Source organism: Cricetulus griseus, chromosome 4 (assembly GCF_003668045.3).
Source record: "Cricetulus griseus strain 17A/GY chromosome 4, alternate assembly CriGri-PICRH-1.0, whole genome shotgun sequence".
NCBI classification, from domain to species: Eukaryota; Metazoa; Chordata; class Mammalia; order Rodentia; family Cricetidae; genus Cricetulus; species Cricetulus griseus.
In genome coordinates, this window is record NC_048597.1 from 67254480 (window position 1) to 67276604 (window position 22125).

General features: G+C 43.6%; 1 protein-coding gene across 1 annotated transcript in view; it reads left to right on the forward strand.

The window, feature by feature from the left end:
- Positions 1-22021, forward strand: part of CUNH3orf70 (chromosome unknown C3orf70 homolog) — a 43931-nt gene extending 21910 nt beyond the window's left edge. Inside the window, exon 2 of the mRNA XM_027413020.2 lies at positions 16930-22021. Coding sequence (XP_027268821.1) covers positions 16930-17486 — 557 coding nt within the window. The 3' untranslated portion in view covers positions 17487-22021. The remainder of the gene's footprint in view (positions 1-16929) is intronic.
- The last annotated feature ends 104 nt before the right edge of the window (positions 22022-22125 follow it).

Sequence of the window (22125 nt, forward strand, 5' to 3'; positions counted from 1 at the left end):
CACCAGGCTTACACAGAGGGCGGCACCTTTACCCATTGAACTATCTTGCTGGCCTGTTCTACCTTATTTTTTGAGACAGGGTCTCTCAGCTAACCCTAGGGCTCATCAGCTCATCTAGATTTGCTGTTAGGGAAGATCCAGGGATCCTACTGTCTCTGCCTCCCCAGTGTGGTGATTACAGATATGTGATGGATCAATCACCCTGCTTAAAAAACAAACAACAACAAAAAATGATGCTGGTTTTAGAAATTGAACTCAGGTCATCATGTGTGCCTAGCAGTAGAGCTGCTGGCTGTGCCACCTACCCAGCTCCTCAATTACATATTCTTACCTGTAGCTTTCAGAGATGGAACATCTGCAGTCACCACCTAGAAACTCTTCATAAATTTTGGCTGCTGTTTGGATCTTAAGTGGCTGTCAAAGGCTCATGGGTTAAAGTCTTAGTGTGACCAGGTGGCAGCATAACCTTTAACAAGGATGGTCTAGCAAGAAGTCTTTGAGTCATTATAAGTGTGTCTTAGAAGGCTATTATGAGTCCTGTGATGCCTCATCTTGATTATTGACTTGATGGGATTCAGAATCACTATGGCAACAAATCTCTAGGCATATCTGTGAGCAGTTACCTCGATTGATTGAATTGAGGTGGGAAGATCCATTCTAAATCTAGTACCATTACATGGGTTAAGGTCAGGCATCTTATTGCAGCAATGAGAAAGTAATTAATACAGAGAAACTGGTACTGAGAAGCAGGGCCATTTGCTAGGATAAACCTAGCCGTGTGTGGCTTGTCAGATTTCAGAACTGGTTTGCATGAGGCGTATAGTTGAGTTTGGAACTTTGGGCTGGAAAAGTCCTAGAGTGCTATAAGCAGAATTAATGGGCCATTGGGATGGGAGTTTGGAAGACCAGAATGCCAAGAGAAATGCAGACAATGGAGGCCAAGATTATGAGGTTTCAGAGAACATAGACTCCTATAAAGACCTGGATGAAGGCCATTCCTCTTATATCCTAGCAAAGAATCTGGTACATTGTGCCTGGATCTGGAGAACTTCAGTGAGGTTAAATTTAAAGGTAATGTACTAATATACTTGGTGGAGGAATTTTCAAGCCAGGATAGCATTCTGGTTGTCATGGTTACTGCATACTGCTCTCATCCAGGGCTACAGTGAGAGCAAAAACTGGAGCAGGTCTTGGTTGCCAAGACATCACATACTGTGGTCATAGGACATGGAGAAAGCAAGATGGTACTGACCAGAAAGTGTACTCCCTACTGGCCAGCTTTCATGGTCTCAGAAGATGCTGTGCAGGCTGTTGGAGCAGAGGAGTAATTCATAGTGTTAAGCAGCTGTGAGCCCTGTGAGCTACAGTAATGACTGGCATGGCAGGGTACGCCCATGGTTGAAGTAGTGTCATGAAAGTTAAGGGAATAGCCAAGCCCTCTATGACTGGTGTAAGAAACATGCCATAGGAAGAAACAAATGCTTGGTGCTGTGCACCTGGCCAAGAACACATGGTTATCTTTGTTCGTTCTAAGATTGTTTTAACTGAAGTTTTACTGCCTTCCTCGAGCATGGTAGAACCATATTCTGGGTTGGGATTTAATTTTGGTTCCTGTTGAGTTTGTAGGTCATTTTGGGGAGATTTGACTTTCTAAATGAAGGTATCTTGAAATTCTGTTGTTAGAACTTCATAACTTGAAGTTATGTCTCATGTGCATAGACATATGGTATATGGTATATCTCTTGGTCATCTGACCTTCATAGCTGTGTAAATTTTTTATTATTATTCTTGGGTAATATTCTTTGCTTTAAAACTAGTTTTACTGTAATCTGGTAGCTCTGTCATTCTTTTGAATAATGTCTTGTGGTACATTTCCTTTATGGCTTTACTTTTAGCAGCTGGTGTCTTTATGTTTAAGGTGGGCTTCTTGGAGAGAGAATACTATTGGGTCTTGCCTTTGTAGACATTCTCATGTCACAGCTAAAGATTGTGATAACTAAGAAAATAAGCATGGTTCTGCTACCAATAAGGAAGGCCTATTCTGGATAGGGTGGCCAGGCCAGGTGCCTGTGAAAAGATCATGCTGTAGTTGAGAAGGGGCTTGCAGAACGAGAAGAGGAGTGCATCACATGGGAGGCTGGAAGGAGAGAGAGGCCACCACCAGGATTAAGAGAATGTTCAAGGCAGAAACACCAGCAAAACCCCTAAAAGACAGGATTCCATGTGTTTCTACAAACTGAACTAAAACTAATCAGACGGGAGAGCAGAGTGGATGAGGGAGAATGTAATGAGACTTTGAAATTACAGGAGGAAAGCCGGGACACGTAGGACAATCAAAGGACATTGCTGCATGCTTAAGTCATGAGATGACAAGTTATTGGGATATTTTATCCTAGCAATCAGAAGAGATATGGGAAAAAAACTGTGCAGAAAATTCATTGTAAGTATAATAAAGTTTTTGTTGTTGAAAAAAATGAAACGTAAAACCCAAGTGACCTGGTTGTTAGTTATCTCTTCAAATTTGTTTGAAAGAATATGTTGCTTTTACTTTAGTCCCTATTGGTTCCTACACTGCCATTCAGTTTCATTTTATTCCATTTAAAATAAAGTTATAAGGTGGAAAAAGGGCAGTCTCTTGATTAGATAATTGAGAAACTTCTATACTCAAGGGGTGTGACTGGTAATACCTCATTAACATGTTCATCATTTCATGGCACTGACTTCATAAACAGAGTAAGGGATGAAGAGGACCACTGTATAATAAAAGGAACTATTCATCAAGAAGATGTAACTATTGTAAGGCTAGGTATGGTGGTAGCATACACCTTTAATCCCAGGCAGGTGAGTTCAAGGCCAGCCTGGTCTACATAGCAAGTTCCAGGACAGTCAGAGCTATATAATAGAGTGACCCTGTCTCAAAAAAAATGGGGGGGGAGAGGAGGAAGAAGAAATTATTGTAAATATGTGTGCACTGAATGCTAATCTTTTGTTTGTATTTTGTTTTTTTATTTTTTATATATTTGAATTACAAACAAGATTGAATTACATGACAATCCCAGTTCCCTTCTCCCTCCCTTCCTCCTCTACCACCCCCTCAACTATAATCCTACCTATCATATGTCCTTTCTTCTAATCTACACCTGACTCAAAATTTCTGCTTCCTCATGACCTCTGCATTCTTCCTTTTCTTCCCTTCTTGTAGTTTCCTCCCCCCTCTTCCCATGTTCTCAATTTGCTCAGGGGATGGTGACCCTTTCCCCTTCTCCAGGGGACAAAGTTTGTCTGTCTTAGGGTCTTCCTTGTTTACTAGTATCTCTGGCAGTGTGGATTGTAGGCTGGTAATCCCTTACTCTATGTCTAAAATCCACATATGAGTGAGTACATATCATGTTTGTCTTTTTGTGATTGGGTTACCTCGCTCAGAATGGTTTCTTCGAGTTCCATCCATTTTCCTGCAAATTTCAAGATTCCGTTGTTTTTTTTCTGCTGAGTAGTACTCCATTGTGTAAATGTACCACATTTTCTCTATCCATTCTTCGGTTGAGGGGCATCTAGGCTGCTTCCAGTTTCTGGCTATTACAAATAATGCTGCTATGAACATGGTTGAACAGATGTCCTTGTTGTATGAATGTGCTTCTTTTGGGTATATGCCTAGGAGTGGAATTGCTGGATCTTGTGGTAGAATCATTCCCATTTTCTTGAGGAGTCGCCATACTGATTGCCAAAGTGGCTGTACAAGTTGGCACTCCCACCAGCTGTGGAGGAGTGTTCCTCTTTCTCCACATCCTCTCCAGCATAAACTGTCATTGGTGTTTTTTATTTTAGCCATTCTGACAGGAGTAAGATAGTGTCTCAGACCCAGCCATACTGAACCTACTAGAAGATAAAGTGGGAATGCCCTTGAATTAATGGGTACAGGAGACTGCTTCCTGAACATAACACCAGTAGCATAGACACTGAGATCAACAATTAATAAATGAGACCTCCTGAAACTGAGAAGCTTCTGTAAGGCAAAGGACACAGTCAGCAAGGCAAAACGACAGCCCACAGACTGGGAAAAGATATTCAGCAACCCCACATCTGACAGAGGGCTGATCTCCAAAATATACAAAGAACTCAAGAAGCTAGTCTCCAAAACACCAAACAATCCAATTAAAAAATGGGGTACAGAACTAAATAGACAATTCTCAATAGAGGAATCAAAAATGGCTGAAAGACACATAAGAAAGTGTTCAACATCCTTAGCCATCAGGGAAATGCAAATCAAAACAACTCCGAGGCTGCTAATCTTTATAAGATAAACACAAAAGGCATGAAATGTGTCAGAAAAGTCCTGTTAATGTTGGTGGGGATTTCAGTACTCTGCTGTCACCTTTAGACATGTATTTCAAATTAAATTTCAGAGCTAAAGCATCACATAGATCAACTGATTTTAACAGATATTTATAAAATATTTCATCTAAAGGGTATGGAATTCACATCCTTTTCAGTGGCCTGCAGACTCTCCTCTAAGATTGAGCACATTGGGGCTAGAGAGATGGTTCAGTGGCTAAGAGCACTGGCTACTCATCCAGAGAACCCAAGTTCGAATCCCAGCATCTACATGGCAGCTCACAACTGTTTGAAACTCCAAGATCTGACACCCTCACACAGACATACATGCAGGCAAAACACTAATGTACACAAAATAAGAATAAATAAATTATATAAAAAAGATCGATCACATTATAGGCCACAGTGCAAGCTTAATAGATACAAAGTAACTGAAATAATCCCTTGTGTCATCAAATTATAGTGGAACAAAACTAGTAATCAACAGCGAGAGAAACCACAGAAGTGACACGGGTACTTGGATAGTGAACAATACACCCTTGAATGAACAGTGTCCTAGAAACAATGAAAATGAAAGGGGCCTCTGGACTACAGCTAAGCCATGCCCAGAGAGCGTGTATGGCTCTAATGTGCGCAGTGAGGAGCATAGGGAATAAGTGCAGGGTGCACTTCGAGGCTTCAGAAAAACAAGAAGTCAAGCCAAATACAGCAGGAGGAAATAAGTAATAAAGACGAATGAGTGGAACAGAGACTAAAAGAATAATACAGTTAAACAAAGAGTTGGTTATTTAAAAACATAAAGTTACGGCTCCTTACCCAAACTTTCTAAAAGAAAGGGGAAATTCATCTTAGTGGCTTTCCTATTGCTATGAAGAGACATCATGACAAGACAACTTAGAAAAGAGAATGTTTATTGGGGCTCCTGGTTCCAGAGGGTTAGAGTCTGTGACCCCGTGGAGGGAGGGGAGCATGTCAGTAGGAGGCAGGCACGGTGCTGGAGCAGTAGCTGAGAGCTCACATTTGAGCCACAAGCGTGAGATGGGGTGGGTAGGGATGCTAACTGATCATGGTGTGTGTAGGCTTTTGAAACCTCAAAGGCCCACCTTCAGTAACATACCTGCAACAAGGCCATACCTCCTAGTCCTTTCCAAACAGTTCCACTAAGTGAGGACAAAACATTCAAATATATGAGCCTATGGAGGCCATTTTCATTCAAACAAGCACAGGACCTAGATGATTAAGGGAGCTGTTAGGACAGACTGCAGTGAAATCCTGAGAAATACTAGGGAATACTTGGAAACTTATGTCAAAAAAGCTAGAAAATAGAAGAATGAATAAATTCCTTAGCATGTATAACCTTCTAAAATTTAATTGAGTATGTAAACAATGTAAATACACCCATAACTAGCAATGAGATTGAAGCAGTATTTAAAAAAAACCTCCCCAAATGGGGCCTGTCTGTGACACTTTGGCAGACCTATTCCTCATAGTGGGTCGGAATTTAAAATAAATGAATAAATTGAATTAATTAAAAAAAATCTCCCAAACAAAGGAGCTCAGAACCAGGAGGATTTACTGCTGGATGTTACCATCTTTTAAGGAAAAGTTAACATCAGTGCTTTTCAAACAGTTCCATAAGGAGGGGGCACTACCAAGCTCATTCTGAGAAGCCATTTTTCCTTGATATCAAACTTGGAAAAAGACAGATGGACATGTGCGTGTGTGTGTGTGTGTGTGTGTGTGTGTGTGTGTGTGTGTGTGTGTGTGAGTACTAATTTCCCTGGTGAACATAGATGCAAAAATTCTCAAAAAAAAATACGAACCAAATTTAAGAATACGTTAAGAGGTACAAATGTCATGGCCAAATTGATTTTATCCCAGGAGTACAAGTGGTTCAACATATACAAATATAACATATAAATAGATATGAGGACAGAAATCGCATGATGTCTCAATAGACACAGAAAAGGCATCTGACGAAATTTAATATGCCTTCATAATAAAAATGCTAAAGAATGTGGGAATAGGAGGAAAATATCTCAACACAATAAGGTGATGTATGACAATGCTATAGGCAGCATACTAAGTGTATGGGAGAGAGACTGAAGGCATTTCCTCTGAACTCGGAAACGATAAGAAGCCTGCCTACTTTCCACTATTGTCGTATAGTGTTTGAAGACTTAGCTTGAGCAATAAGAAAAGATTAAGAAATAACAGGGATACAGACAGGAAATGAAGAGGTGGTACATGCCTTGGTTGTTCAGGATTGGGTAAGAGAAGGTGTGACCTTTGGATTCATTGATGTGGGGGCTAAGGGAATTTCAAAATTGTTGCTAACAGTTGTCCACAAGGACAGTTGTGATGAGAATATGTTATTTACCAAAATTAGTCATTGCTTGACCACCTGAATAGGGTCATTTTGACCAGGGTGGGCACAGTTTGGGTGCTCCTTGGAACTGTTTATGGTTCCCTGGCTGGAGCTGAATCAGCCTTGTGCCACACAGGGTGGCTTTTTCTGAGGATGGAGTTAGCTCCATCCTCTCCAGTTTGCCTTGCTCTTACAAAGGAAGGAAAGAAGTCCAACAGGAGTGACTGGAGAGATTTGCCTTTGCACATAGAGGACCTGGACCAGAGTTAGCTGTATAATTTAATTAATTAGTTCAGAACATACAATACTCATCTGCCCTTCAGGGAAAGACCATTGGGGTTTCTTCATGCTGCCTTTCCTGCTGGTTACAGGACCAGTTTTGTAGGAGATTTTCCTTTTGCATGTCTCAAAATGGAATAGAGTTGGCTACATTTTTGCCATCAATGAAGTTAAAGTTCATATTCAGTTCTTTTTTTTTTTTTTATCATTTTTGCTGGTCATTGTAGCCCCACTGTCTTGGCCAGTATGTTGGCTAGTTCTTTTGTCAACTTGACACATGCTAGCTAGAGTCATCCGAGAGGAATGAAACCCAAATTGAGAGAATGCCATCGTAACAATGGACTACAAGCAAGCCGGTAGGGCATTTTCTTAATTGATGATTTATGGGTAAGGACCCAGCCCACTGAGGGTGGTGCCAACCCTGGAAAAGTCGTCCTGGGATGGATAAGAAAGCAAACTAAGCAAGCCAGTAAGCAGTGCTCCTCCATGGCCTCTGCTTCAGTGCCTGCCTTGCGTTCCTGAGTGTGCCCTGACAGTTGTAAGCAGAAATGTTTTTGGTCATGGTGTTTTATCCCAGCAACAGAAACAAAGAGAGTCTGTGTATTTCAGAGAAATAAGAGGAAGAGGAAGAAGAGAAGGGATTGATTCATAGCATTCTGCAGACTGACAAGTGTGGGTAGCAGAGGAGCCCAGGAGAGCCTGCCTGGGACACACTGGGAGCTGCTGGAGGGCCTGTGTTGGCAGCCATTGAGCACTTCCCTTGGACATTCTCTACTTAAGCAGAATAGATGCTGCCTGTTCACATGGAAGGCTGGCTACTTGCCCAAGTTCACACCGACTTGAATATTAATCGTGTCCGAAACCATTTTCCAAGTTTACATAAAATTAGCCATCTTTACCCACCAAGTAGCAAAATGACTAGTTAGTTGGGTTTCCAAGAATGTTTACTTTGGGGGAAAGTCTTTTCTGCCTCCATAACATTTTGTGAGCTTCTTAGGTTTCGTGAGAACGCTGTGTATTTTTCTGAGTTATTAGCCTTCTCAGTGGACTCTACTCGATAATCGTTTTGAATAGAGTGAGGTCCACTTTTATCCAGTAAAACAACAAAAGTCTCATTAATCTCTGCTTGAAACTGCCATTTAGAAGCGTGGCTGCAAGAACTCAGAGTCCTGTATGCTTCTTCATTAACACCTGAGTTCTTAATCCTCAGTTGCTGCTGCCTTCAAAAGCAGCAGGACACCTCTTAGGGCCTCATTTGTAGTCATACTGCTCCCTGGGATGGGTGATTGGCTTGGATTAACCCGGGTGCTGTCCTGAGCAAACACACCTGGTGGCATGCTTTGTCCTTTCTGGGGGCCTATGGCTTTGTTTCTCTGCAACCAACATATTTGTTTCAATAATGCCACTTTCCCTTATATTTTCTAGTGGTAATTTTAACACATTAAATTTTTTTTTTTTACTTGGTTTTGAAAATCCCTGTGGTCATGTTCCCACATGTCTGGTGCATCCACAGACTAAAGCGCTCCACATACTGCAATAATCACGCATTTTCACAGGCCCAGTGTGGACCGGGTTCACAAGCCCAGCCGGTGCCAACTGCCCCCTTAGGTTTAGTTCACTGCTGTTCCCTCTGCCTTTGTCGAGACTCACATATGAATCAGGGTGCACTCTTGTGCAGGTCCTGCTTGGCAAGTGGGCAGCTTCTTCCTGTCCTTCCTTGGGGTCTATCTTAGACGATGGGGAGAAGAGCTCTGGCAGCCTTGCCCCAGCCACCGTGCTCTGCTGCCATTCAAAAAGCTGTAGAAAATCCTGATGATGCTTTTCATTCTGGATAAAGACAAGCGTATGCTCACCAACTATGAAGGATGAATCCAGAATCTCACTTGTTCAGGAAGCAGTTGCAGTCCTTAAGTTTAAGTAAGATTTTCTTCCCACCTAGCAGTGGGAAGTCCCAGCACTCAGGAGGCAGAGGCAGGTGGATCTCTGTGAGTTCAAGGCTAGCCTGGTCTATACAGAAAAACCCTGTCTTGAAAAACAAACAAACTTCTTCCTAAGAGTTCTAGGTTGTGTCAAGTTGACAATTGAAACTCCCTTGCATAGCTACCTAAAAGGAACTAGAAACTTCTCACTCTGCACACCATATTCGGCCTGTTTTAGCTAAACTTATATAGCACGATGATTCTGAACTCTCACTCCGAATGGGGTCTCTTCTAACTGGAATTGTTTATGCGTATATATTCAAAGGGTTCTGTTATGCCGATTTATCTAGCAGAGCAGCTGTTTTGGGACCATGGCACCCCACCTTTCATGACAAAGAAGAGCTTTTCTCTTTCTCAGTAATTAGGTGCTAACACTAGTCTTGGTCACAGGAGAGTCCACTGCTCCAGCCAGGCTGCTCTTCTCGCCATCACTTGCTCAACCACTTCACACTCGGGGCATGTGGCATGTCACTTTCCTTCTTGTCCTCAGCTCCTAGCTTTCCTTCAGTTTGCAGTCTGTGTTTTCTGTGGAGCCCTCTTTAACTCTTTGCTTTTCTCTGGCCATGGTATATGTAGCTACAGCTCATCGCTTCCCTCTGCTGCAATGTGTGTGGATGTTTGTGTTTGTGAGAGGGATGCATTGTAAACATCTGCTCTCCCAGAACCCAACACACTAGTTTTTGGCACATATGTATGTACGTGTGTATGTATGTATGTGTATGTATGTATGTGTATGTATGTATGTTATGTATGTATGTATGTGTATGTATGTATGTGTGTATGTATGTACGTGTGTATGTATGTATGTGTATGTATGTATGTATGTATGTATGTATGTATGTATGTATGTATGTATGTATGTATGTGTATCCATCCCTTAAATCCCATAGGATTCATGAAAACCTCAACACAGTCCAAAGAGTCTAGGGATTCACTGTCCCTGTCAGTTGGCTGCAGGGAAGTCCTGTGGCTGGGCAGCTCTTCCATGTTTGACTTTGGCAGGCTTTGCTGGTTGCTGTACTTGAGAGGGGTTGAAATGTGGCCCAGAGCATGGGGATGACAGAAGTCCATTGTTAAAGGGTGTTTACCCTACTCAGGCTGCTTTGCGTATTTGCCTTCCTTTCCCTCACCTGGGATCCTGGAGAAGGGTACATGCAGTTCCATGGCTGACACCCGATTGGAGTTTTTGGTTGAATTTGTCTGTGGCCTTCAGTGAGAGAATCAGAGGTGGAGGAAGACAAAGGCAGATGGGATTGCTTCTCCCTAGAAATGATTCTCCAGATGTCAGCATCTCCCTCAGGTTTGCCTTGTCTGGCATCCACCGCCCTTTTAATCCAGCCACCGTAGGCCTCCTGTGCCCTTTTGGCTCTGTCCTGAGGTGACATGCACTAAATTCTGCCTCCCTGATGTCCCTGGCTGCACAGGCCAATCAGCGCTAAGTGTAGCTAGCTCCCTGTGGCTGATTTTCCTGGGCCTTCCTGTCACTTTGTGCTCATCACTCTTAACAGTTTGCAATTATGTCTTTTCCTGAGATGACCTGTTGAATGCACAGTGACTCAGAGGCCGGTCATGGCCTTGTTCTTTAGCCCTGTGTCCCTAGTGCCTGGTGCACAATTAAGTTTTACTTCATTAGCATGAAAGTAAGTGTAAGGCACAAGAGAAGAAAGTGGGGTGTCACAGCGCCGAGTCAGACAGTCGACTGGAGGACTCTGCTCTCTGCTCTGCATATAGGGTGTAGCAGAGTCTCAGAGGTCTGAGGCTGGCCACATGGTGGCCTGGAGAGGTGGGCAGTGCCACCTTCTATAAACAAGAACAGTGAACTTATAGTGCTCTGGGTGCTAAGCTGAGGCTTGGAGAGACACTTTCATGGTAGTCCTTCAATCCCTGGCTGAGGTAAATAGCTTAACCACTTGTACACTGGGGAAAATTGAATGTGAGAATATTAACTTTATGAGATCCAACTGCAGATGAAGAGCGTGTTGTGACTCACAGATGTCTTCCACTCTAGTCTTTACGTAACACACTGCGGGTGGCTATCTTCCTGTGGGTATGTCCTCCTGTTTTCTTTCCACATCTTAGATGAGAGCATCACAGTCCAGTATCTGTTACAGCCTCTTCTTCCCTCCCATTTCCTCCTGGTTCACCAGCACACATGTTCACTTATTTGTGTGCCCTTCCTCTCTGAGGACATCACGGTTCACCGTGGGAGCCATACTGGGTGCCCTGGTCTTCTACTTCAGGACCCCCACACTGATCTGCCTCACCCTCGTTCCAAAACCCCTTTGGGGTAGTCTGCTTGCTGTTGCTCAGCGGCCTTGACAGAACTCCCCCCACCCCAGCCTTGACAGAGTCCCCCCACCCCCACCCCCGCTGCTGCTCCACAGTCTTTTCAGCATCCCTCCATCTTCCTGTAGTTTACACTGCCCTGATTTGGTTTTACTTTTTTACATTGTGTCCCAATCCAGATGCTTCCAGAAACACCGCTGCCCATTGTACTGCATTTTTTTTTCTCCTGTGGCATGTAACTTAGTAAAGACAATGGCTATTTGATGCATACTCATTCAGTTAGTAGATATGCCGTGCTCCTGCTGGTCTGTCACGCCAGAGATTGGCTTCATATTAAATGGGATCCACTAAAGATAGCATGGGCAGTAAATGAAGCTAGAATCTTGCTTACATTTTTAACTAGGGCTGCAACGTAAGTGTACAGTCCGTGAACTTTAGCGTGCTCCTGCGGCAAAAGACAAAATGCCGGGGTTACAGATGACTGTAATGGGCAGTGTGGAGAGTCAGGCCCCCTGTAAAGCTGTTTCCATTTGCTTTTAGTGTGATTCACTTCTCAACTCAACTGATACACGCTGTAAAAATTACTAGATAGCATTTCTTTCAAAATATTGAATACCTCCAGCCTAACATTGTGATTCGATGACAAGCAAAGGCCTGAGCTGGGCATGCAGTCCACCTCAGGCCACCCTGCCTTTCCTTTGCAGATTTGCCTTCCACTCTGCATTCCTGATATCAGTATGTTTCATGTCATTTAACAAACATAACGTTATCTGTAAAAGCAAAATGCTTATTTCCCCCCCAGAGGATTTTTTTTAAGTTATCACATATATGGCTATAAAACAAACACACAACACATGTAACCAGGAGCATACGGTGGAGTAATGGGGCATGGAAACACATGTAGCTTACTGTCTGGATTTGGTTTGCTGTTTCAGTTTGGTTGTGTTTTTTATTCCCCTTGTTTAAAAAAAGAAAGAAAGAAAGAAAGAAAGAAAGAAAGAAAGAAAGAAAGAAAAGAAACAGCTTCAAAAAACTGTTTCTGTTGTGTCATCACACCGTGGGGCACATGGGGTGTCAGATGAAGTGACAGGCCATTGACAGCCTGAGCTAGCTCACGATGGGCCTGAGAAAGAAGGAGGTTGTCGCCTTGCTCTAGACCATCGACTGTCTGTCTATCTTATATATGAGCGAGCCTGACAGTGTGACGCTAGTTTGCTTCTGTTTATGCAAGGTAACATAAATCTCTCTGTGCACATCTAAGTGTCTCCTTGAGGTGTTGTGAGATAAGTGTCCTCAGTGTTATGGCCCCAATCAGAAGTGTTATCAATGGAGACTTCCAAAGACTCATGTGAGTTAGTTTCGTGGTTTTGATTGACCTTTGAAAAATGGCTGAAAATGTTGAAGGAGATTCCTGCCAAAGAAATGAGATGTCTGAAATACATTTTCCACCTGTTGGTCCCAGTTGCTTTTTTTTTTTTTTTTTGGTGTGTATTTAATTGTGTCCCATGTTTTAATTAGCTTCATTATTTTAAAGGGTTATTGGTTTTTTTGTTTTTAAATTACTAAGAACATTATCTTTTGTTTTCTGGTCAGCCTTTAAATCTATTTGAAATTTATGGATTATAGTGTGACATTTCAGTGTGCTAATCAGATTAGAGTGACTGACGTATCCCTCACTTCTGACATTTTTTTTTTTTTTTGGTCTGAGAATTCCGTTAGCTATTTTGAAGTAGTCAATTATTGTCAATTATAGTTATTTGTACCTTGAACATCAGAAATGCTGCTATCCAGTAGAGCTCTTAGCGATCCTCTGTCTACCATCCGTACTTTCCAATTTTCTGCTACCGCTAGTAATAGTCTGGAAATATATGTCACCCTTCCTTCATTGGCCTACTGTTGTACGGCCAGTTTCCATGTCTTGGCTGTTGTGAACTGTGCTGCAGTAAACATGTAGGTGCAGCCATTTCCAGCCCATTGGATGCGTGCAGACAGCAGTGACATTGCTGGATCGTGTAGAAGTTCATTTCTGCCCGGCATGGTGGTGTAGACCTTTAATGCCAGCTCTCGGAAGGCACAGGCAGGCACAGGCATCTCTGTGAGTTTGAGGCCAGTCTGTCTATGTAGCCCAGGCCAGACAGGGCTATACAGTTCGACCCTTTCTCAAAAACCTGAAAACTGAACAACAACAAAAGCACACAAAATGAAATTCATTTCTAGTTGGATTTTGTTGTTGCTTGCAGGAGTTTGGACCCAGGCTTCCCCCAAGGTTGAGCATGCATTCTCCCACAGACATGTCCACTTTACACGTGTTGGAGAGGAAAAAGCCCTCCCTTATTTCAGCTGAGTAACCTTCATGTGGTCTTCGTAATGATTGTTTTAATTTCCATTCCTCTTAGGAGTGTGGGAAAGTCCCGCTTTTTTTGACATCCTCACCAGTGTTGGCTGTTTTTTTCTCCTTTGGCAGCAGCCATTCTGATTCTTGTCATTGATTTGTGGGTCCCCAGTAATGGGTGACATTGGATACTTTTTCATTTTTATGTTGAGTGACATTCATATTGAGCAGCTGCCACCACCATCCATCTTCACACCATTTTGCATCCCATAAACTGAAGTTACTTGCTATATAGCTCCTTCTCATGCCCTATCCCCAGGAAACATGTTCTGCTTTCCATCTGTATGAATTTCACTGCTCCAGGCACCTCACATGTGTGGAATTACTGCTATTCATCTTCTTATGACTGGCTTATTTCCCTTGGCTCGGTGTCCTCCAGAGACACCCATGTTGGTTTGGCAAGCTGAATGATCCATTACAGTTCTGCTTCTATTTATCCGTCTATTGATGAACACTTACTTCCCTGGCGTTTATCTTTAGGCTGTTGTAAATAGCCCAAATAACACTGCCTGTGCAGAGGTGTGTAGACACTGCTCCGTGAGACACTGCCTCTAGTACTTCTGTGTGTGTATCCAGAAGGGAAATCTCTAGATGCTTGACTCTCCTTCTACTCTTCTTTAAGTTGGGACTTTCCTATTAACTTTTTTTTTTTTTTATTTTCTCCTTTACTGTGGTGCTGGAGATGGAGGCCAGGGCCATGCCTGCCAGCAGGCGATTTACCACTGTGCACGCCTCCACCCCTACTTTCACTGCTTCTGTAAAGAAACTGAACAATGCAGTGTTATATGGTAATTTGTCTTGGAGCTGCAGCCTCTTTAACCATCCTTTGTCTTTGCCATCTGTGTTCCCAGATCACAGACTCTGCCTAGTTCAGAGTGAGGCAGGGCTGTGTCCTGAAGGGACGCATCTCCCAGCTGGTCCCTTTTCCTGTGCAGTACAGTTGGGTCAGTTCGACTGCTGGAGTTCAATGCCACAGACTGAGCACTTGCTATGCAAGATGAGCACCCGAGTTTGAGCCTCCAGGAGCCATGGGGAAAATCTGGGCATGGCGGGATGTACCTGGAATTCCAGCATTGGGGAGGGGGAGGGGTGAAGATAGGCAGATCCTGAAAGCTCATTGGCCAGCCCGCCTAACTGAAACACTGAGCCTCTGTTTCAAAGCAGTGAGGCAGAGTGATAGAGCAAGACACTCAAAGGACTTCTCTGCCTCGGCATGCATATACCCGCCCACTCATGTGCATGTACACCCCACCACGTACCGCACACCACACATACATTGTACACACACACACACACACACACACACACACACACACACACCACATCTCACACACACATCACACAACACACTCCACACATCACATCTCTCTCTCTCTCTCTCTCTCTCTCTCTCTCTCTCTCTCTCTCTCTCTCTGTCACACACACACACACACACACACACTTGATGGTTTAACCAACATCTATTTCTTCAGCCTGGCTGGGAAGTCTGATGAAGGTTTAATAGATGTAGTGTCAGTTGAGGACACTTATCCTGGTTACAGAAGCTGAAGAGAACAGGCTCTGGGCTCATCTTCTTCTTTGAGGGCATGAAGCCCACTTGGGACGGGGGTGTCCATTCTTACCATCCCATGTGGATCTATTTATTTCTCATGAAGTCACATTGGTAATTAGAACTTTAATACATAAATACCATACTTCAAGAAGGGAAAACAGAGCTTTGGAGGAGAGGAGCCAGAGTAAGAAAGGTACAACCACCAAGAGGAGGGAAACAAAACAATACTATAGATCACAAAGGAGGGAAAGAGGCCCGAGTGGGACATAGTCCCGCACACGGTTGCTGTTCTTCCATGTGTTAACATTATGAAACCTGTGACAGTCTTCCTTGGGAAGGCAATTCCACTCAGAGGTTTCCAGTCTGACCAAGAAATAAAACATGAGTGGCTTTTCCCTGCTGGGGCCCGGCTGGTATCAGTCCCACGCTACAGAGGCCATCTGTTCTGGACTAGTGTCTTTGGGGCTGTAATCAGAGCTTTCCGAACAGCATTGCAAGTGCTTTTATTATAAGATGTCTTCTTGGACCCCGTTTAGCTTTGTATTTTGAAATAATGTTAGACTTACAAGCTGGATGTGATGGCAATTACCTTTAATTCCCAGCATGGGGATGTAGAGGTGGGTGACTGTGAGTTTGAGGCCAGCCTGGTCTACAGAGTGAGTTCTAGGCCAGTCAGGGCTACATAGTGAAATCCCATCTCTAATAATAATAATAATAATAATAATAATAATAATAATAATAATAATAATGTAATCATTATCATTATTGGAGACTTGCAAAGTGCATTGTTTTAATCTATTAGCATTTGGCTCTTGAAAGACTCTTCCTAAATGCATGAAATGAGTAGAGAGAATGTGGAAGGGACACATGAAGACTCCTCCATGTGAGGCTTCACTCTGAGGAGCAGCCGAGGGCTGAAGGGAAGAGTTAATGAGAGCCGTTTGGCTTCCCTGAGTGGGTATCTGTCTGGTTTGGGTTATGAAGTGGCTGTGGCACTGGTGTCTGGGAGAGGCCTCCTCCTTATGCTACTCGATTCACTTTGAGTCTTTAGAGTCAACCATAGTGCTGGATGGCCAGCACAGCCCACTAGGCTATCATCTACTCAGTGTGTGAATATTGACTAAAACGTATCATCTAGGGCCTCAGGTCTAGCTCATGGTAGCACACATGCTCACCTCAGGGTTCCATCACTAGTAACAGAGTCAAGGAAGGCCCCCCATAGCTTTGATGGTACACTGAAGTACCTCTAGATTTTTTAAACATATCAACATGTATTAATCTATTGTTAGGGATAAAAATGAAGTTGCAGTTCTGTAGTGTATGGTTTTCTTTTCAGCTTGTGTTTACCATGCTATTTCTGGGCACTGTGTCCAGTGTGATGGGTGAATCGTTTAAGATAGAGGGCTGCAGGATTGTATGCCCACTCCAGACCCATGGGAGCAGCTTAGTGTTTTTTTTTGTTTGTTTGTTTGTTTTTTGTTTTTTTTTTCTCAGTATTAGTGGTTGAACCCAAGGCTCTACACATGCTGGGTAGGCATTCTATGGGAGTATCTCCTAAGTTAAATTTCAGAAAGTATTTTTGGTTTCTTGCATGGGAATTACTGTGACACACTGGTTCCGAAGTCGATGTGACAGTGCCAAGTGATGATGTCGTTAACCATTTTGATCTAGATGCTGCAGCGAAGCTAATACAGTTTGTGCAGTGGTCTTAGATTTCAGCTGTGTCTTGTGTGTTCCACAGGCAAATATGTATATCAGCCTATGACCCCCGTGGAGCAGCTCCCCAGCACGGAGATCCCCGCAAGGCCACGAGAGCCCACCAACACCATTCAGATCTCGGTCTCACTCACTGAACACTTTTTGAAATTTGCATCTGTCTTCCAGCCTCCGCTTCCCCCTGACTCGCCAAGGTACTGTATGATTTCCGATCTCTTCATTGACAACTATCAGGTCAAATGTATCAATGGGAAGATGTGCTATGTGCAGAAGCAGCCGGTGCCCCATTCCCAGAAGATGAGCCCCGAGGAGGTCTCTGCACATGATGCCTTAATTTCCAAAGAGAGTGACACTCCGAAACTGGATCACTGCTCCTCCCCTTCCAGTTCCGAGGACTCGGGGATCAATGCAATTGGGGCTCACTATGTGGAATCCTGTGACGAGGACACAGAGGAAGGGGCGGAACTGAGTTCCGAGGAGGATTACAGCCCCGAGAGCAGCTGGGAACCCGATGAGTGCACCCTTCTCTCCCCATCACAGTCTGATCTGGAAGTGATCGAAACCATGGAAACCACTGTGTAGTCAGCTGGGAACTGCGGCCGGCCGGGATCCACCCTGAGCTTCTGGACTTTGATTTGATGCATTCTTTTCCAATACTCTTGGCATTTTCCAAGCTCTATTACCAACCACAGCAGTCCAGGAGGCTGCTAATTAGTGTTAAAATTATCTTGTAACCAGGACATTGTTTTTCTTTTGTATCTTGCTTTCTATGTAGCATCTGGTGTCATAGCTGTGACCCAGCCTTAATTTCACTGAGAACTTTGAGAGTGGTGGTGACCACAGAATATCATGGGTCACATGGAGGAGCTCCCCAGAGTGGAGGTGACCATATTTTACCCATAGCTCATCCTTTGTGGCAAAGGCTCTTCCCTTTGGCATGTCATGTGACACCTCTGTTCTGCTGGTCTCGGGGTGGGGGAGCAGCTCACTTCAGCCAACAGTGTTGCTGGCAATCTTCCTTCCCTTCCTCCTCCTGCCTGCCACCCGTACTGGCTCAGGACAAGGGTAGCCTTGAGAGCTACTTCCAGGAGGCCCTTGGAGGTTCCCTGGACCCCTGGTGATGGCCATGTCACAGCTTCCGTGACTGAGAGGAGAGACGGGCCTCTCCAATTTTGGGCAGCGGGGTGGTGGGATTCAGGAGGGCTCAGACCTGGTTCTCACCTAGAAGGAGACACATTGAATTACAGGTCATGTGCTTCATGGCACCCAGGAGGCTCCTGGACCCAGGGAAAGGAGAGGTGGACTTGGCCTAGGCTAGTTGAGAAAGTTGCTACAGTGTCTGAGCTGGCCTCGGGCGGGTTCCACAGCATCCACTGCCCTTCTTGGTTGTTTTTCAGATCAGGGAGAAGCATTTGTGTTTTGTAGGTATTATATTTAGGAGGCAGCACATCTGACATCTTAAGAAAAAAAAACACAATAGTTTTAGTTAGCATGGAAATGCTAAAAGACAAGTCCTTTAGGGATTAGGAATGAATCTAATAGGTTTGATTAATTCTGCTTCGTTTGGTTGTATGAAGCATTAGAATGGCTTAGATGAGAAACGGACTAGAATTTTGTACGATGCATGGATTTTATGCAAATGCAAAAACAGTTGAAGTAGCTCACTGCTGAGTCAGGAAGATGTTTTATGTAACGCTTCTTCACTTTACTACGCTGAAGTCCACACACATTGTGTGTGTTCTTTCACACAGCTCACTGCTGAGTCAGGAAGATGTTTTATGTAACACTTCTTCACTTTACTACACTGGAATCCACACACATTGTGTGTATTCTTTCACACACACAAAATAGTGAGTAATTCTTTCTTACGTAGATTTCTTCAAAAATCTGTTCCTAATTTGCTATATACTGGGTGTTCTCATGTAATCTTACTACTTGCCGTTTTCCTAACTCTATCTGTGAAGCATAGCACAAATCTGGGAGCTTTAACGTATGTGGGGAGAGTCACAGAACTGCAGGGAGGTGGCGTCTCAGATCCTGGCAGTCTAGGCAGATGCCATGGCCTCAAGGCCTCATGCTGTCAGCATCTCGCAATCCCCCACCCCTCTCTCTCCCATTAGTGTGAACTCAAGGGAAGGGGAGGCTCGCAATACTCTTGGGACCTCCTGAATTTGGGGTTCTTCACTGTGTACTCGAGGAAGAACCTGCTTTCCCAATTGGTTATGGAATTCCAGTGATTTACCACTAGAACCTTCTTCAGGCTGACAAGCTCAAAACGTCCACAGTGTTCAGAAGGCAGGAAATGTGGCTTCCTTTGAAAAGCATTAGTTAAAACTTCCTGTGCTAGAGGAGAAGGTAGCAGAAAACCCCCACTTAGTGAAATGTGAAGACAAACCAAGAAGGACCAGCAGGCACAGGGGAGGGCATGTGGGAGCAGCCACAACTTGGTGAGGGTCATGCTGCTGGCCTGAGATGGCCTGGGGACATCTGGTGAGCCCGGCCTGAGGTTTCTGATGCCTCACTGGCATGGAAACCAAATACCATGAGCCACGTATCCCTCATCCTGCACTCAGGGCTGTGAAGGCGGCACCGGGGCCATCTTCAAATGTGTGGCGGGCGATCTCGTCAGAGCCCCAGAAGAGGCAGGCACACAGCAGCCAGCGCTCCATCCCCACACCTTTCTGAAACTTCTGATGGGCTCACCACCACGAGTACTAAACTAACTGGAGTTATAACCCAGGCTCCAAGGCCATGAAAACATGTGTTCTGAGCCCCAGTTCTAGAGCTTGGCCAGGAGCTTGGCTTGGGCCCTTTATCAGTAACATCTGTGTCCTTTTTCCTTTTTTTTTTTTTTTTTTTTGGTTTTTTCAAGACAGGGTTTCCCTGTGTAGCTTTGGAGCCTGTCCTGGAACTAGCTCTTGTAGACCAGGCTGGTCTCGAACTCACAGAGATCTGCCTACCTGCCTCTGCCTCCCGAGTGCTGGGATTAAAGGCGTGCGCCACCACTGCCCAGCTCAGGGTCCTTTTTTCTAAAACCCCAAACTGCCACTCAGATATGCCACAATTGTGATGGAACTTTTGGATTTAATAACAATTGATGATCACATTAAATATTTTCACAGTCTCTTTATAATTAAACTCACTAAGCTGCACTTGCTGTTTTATAAGATTGGACACATTCCCCTGCATTCTTGCATCTCAAAACAGCCTTTTTAAAATGAGCACAACCAAGAGAGATTTTTGGTTTTGTTTTCCTGACACTGTTCATACCAGTAACTGTCTAAAATACGACTAACCCAGAATTACTTCTCTATGCTTGCACTCTGAAATCAGCAAAAAGAGTATTAAAGATGTATAGCTTAACCAGTTCTAGGCCTACTCTGTTCTATGTTCTATGAAAGGATTTCTCTATAATCCTGGTATTATAGTGCTGATTTGTATACTTGTATTCATAGGCACTTTAGAAATACTTAGATGCAACATGCACTATAGACGGTAAGCACAGTCACGTCAAATAGCTTTTTGACTAACACTTGTACAGAGAGAGACAAAAGCTTGCAGTCTGGACTTTGCAGGGAGCAAGGCTTGGACCATGTGGATAGGCTTCTGTGGGAAAGTGGCACTGTCGCCACTTTTTTGAAAGGTTGTTAGGTACCAGCATACTCCCACTAAGTGTGGAATACGGTTTTCTTACCTAACCAAGATTTTAAGTTTCAAGTGTGTCCATAAATTTTTCTGAGAAACAACAAAGCAATTAAAGTTCTTTTGGGGATAACTATTTGATATCTTTAGAAAAAATAAGGCTTTACTTTAAAATCTGTGTTTTTTTTTTTTTTTTTTTTTTTTTTTTGCCTTGTAACATTTAAGGTATACAATGAGAATTTGAGGGCAACCCTGAAGAGAAGAAGTTGCTTTCCTGGGAGACATACCTCAAGGCGACACAGTACGGAACAGAGTAAAGCCAAGTCTGTGTCTCAGCACAAAACAATGAAATACAATACAGAACAGACTAAAACTGGAGCCACCGTTCACAACACCACACACACAACACAACATAGCATAATACTACATGGAATAGGCTAAAACTGGAGCCACAGTGTCCAAACCCAACATAGCACAACACAATGTAATAAGTACATACAGAGCCAGTGTCTCAACAAGCCACAATACGATATAATATGACACAACAAGACAATATAATACAATGCAGTGCTACACAACACAATGTAACAAAATAAAACAAAACACAACACAATGTAAAACCTGAGCCATGGTTGTTTTATGACAAATCCTTGGGATCTGGTCGTCTCTTGGGAATACTTTTACTTCTTAACTCCTGGCTTGTCTATTTGAAATATGTTCTTCTGGGGTAGATCAGAACAAATTCTTCTTATGCAAATTTGGTTGCAACCAGACACTTTAGAAAGTCAGAATACTCATACGAGCATGGCAGTGTGGATACTGCCTCATGAGGAAAAAAGCACACATCTAAGTAAAATACTGCTCATGGCATCTGCTCCTGATTGTCCCCGAACCCAATTTGCACAATTTTATTGTCATGTTTTTGCTTTTTACTTAAGGAAAACTTTTCTCTTTCCTTCCCCTTTGTCTAGCGGTGCTGCCAACCCGAACAGTGGACTGTGGGGCTTCGTGGGGAATATGTCACTGCACTCCCCATGGAGGGGCGGGTGGGAGGTGAGGGGAGCGCCACTCACCTTTTCTGTACCACACAGCCCTGAATGCCATCTTAAACCTCAGTATAAACACAACGGTATTTCCAAAATGAATTCGTTTCCAAATCTGACTTTGTCGTGACTATGGTGGCTAAGCATGGGTGTGCACGGGTGTGCATGGGTGCCCCGGGTGAAGCAGCGGGAGACCTGTTTGGGGTTTGAATGGCACTTCCAGGTCACTGTGTTTGCACATGTGTTGAAGCTGTCCATACCTTGCAGTAGTCACGTGCTGTGCTGGGTTCTTTTGAACCTGTTTTAAAGTTTAAGCACAATGTTGACCCTTCTGTAATTTCCTAAAATTAGATTCTGTTTTCCTAAGACTGCTCAACTTTAGGAAAATACTGCTGTACAATAAATGTGGTTTTCTTTTGTACTAGAACCAAACTACGGCTGGAGTTTTTGTATCGGGTGTTTACAATGTGCTAGGCAATAAGCCATCCATACTCCTTACCCATTTAAACTTTCGGAAACTTGATGAAATGCAGGGT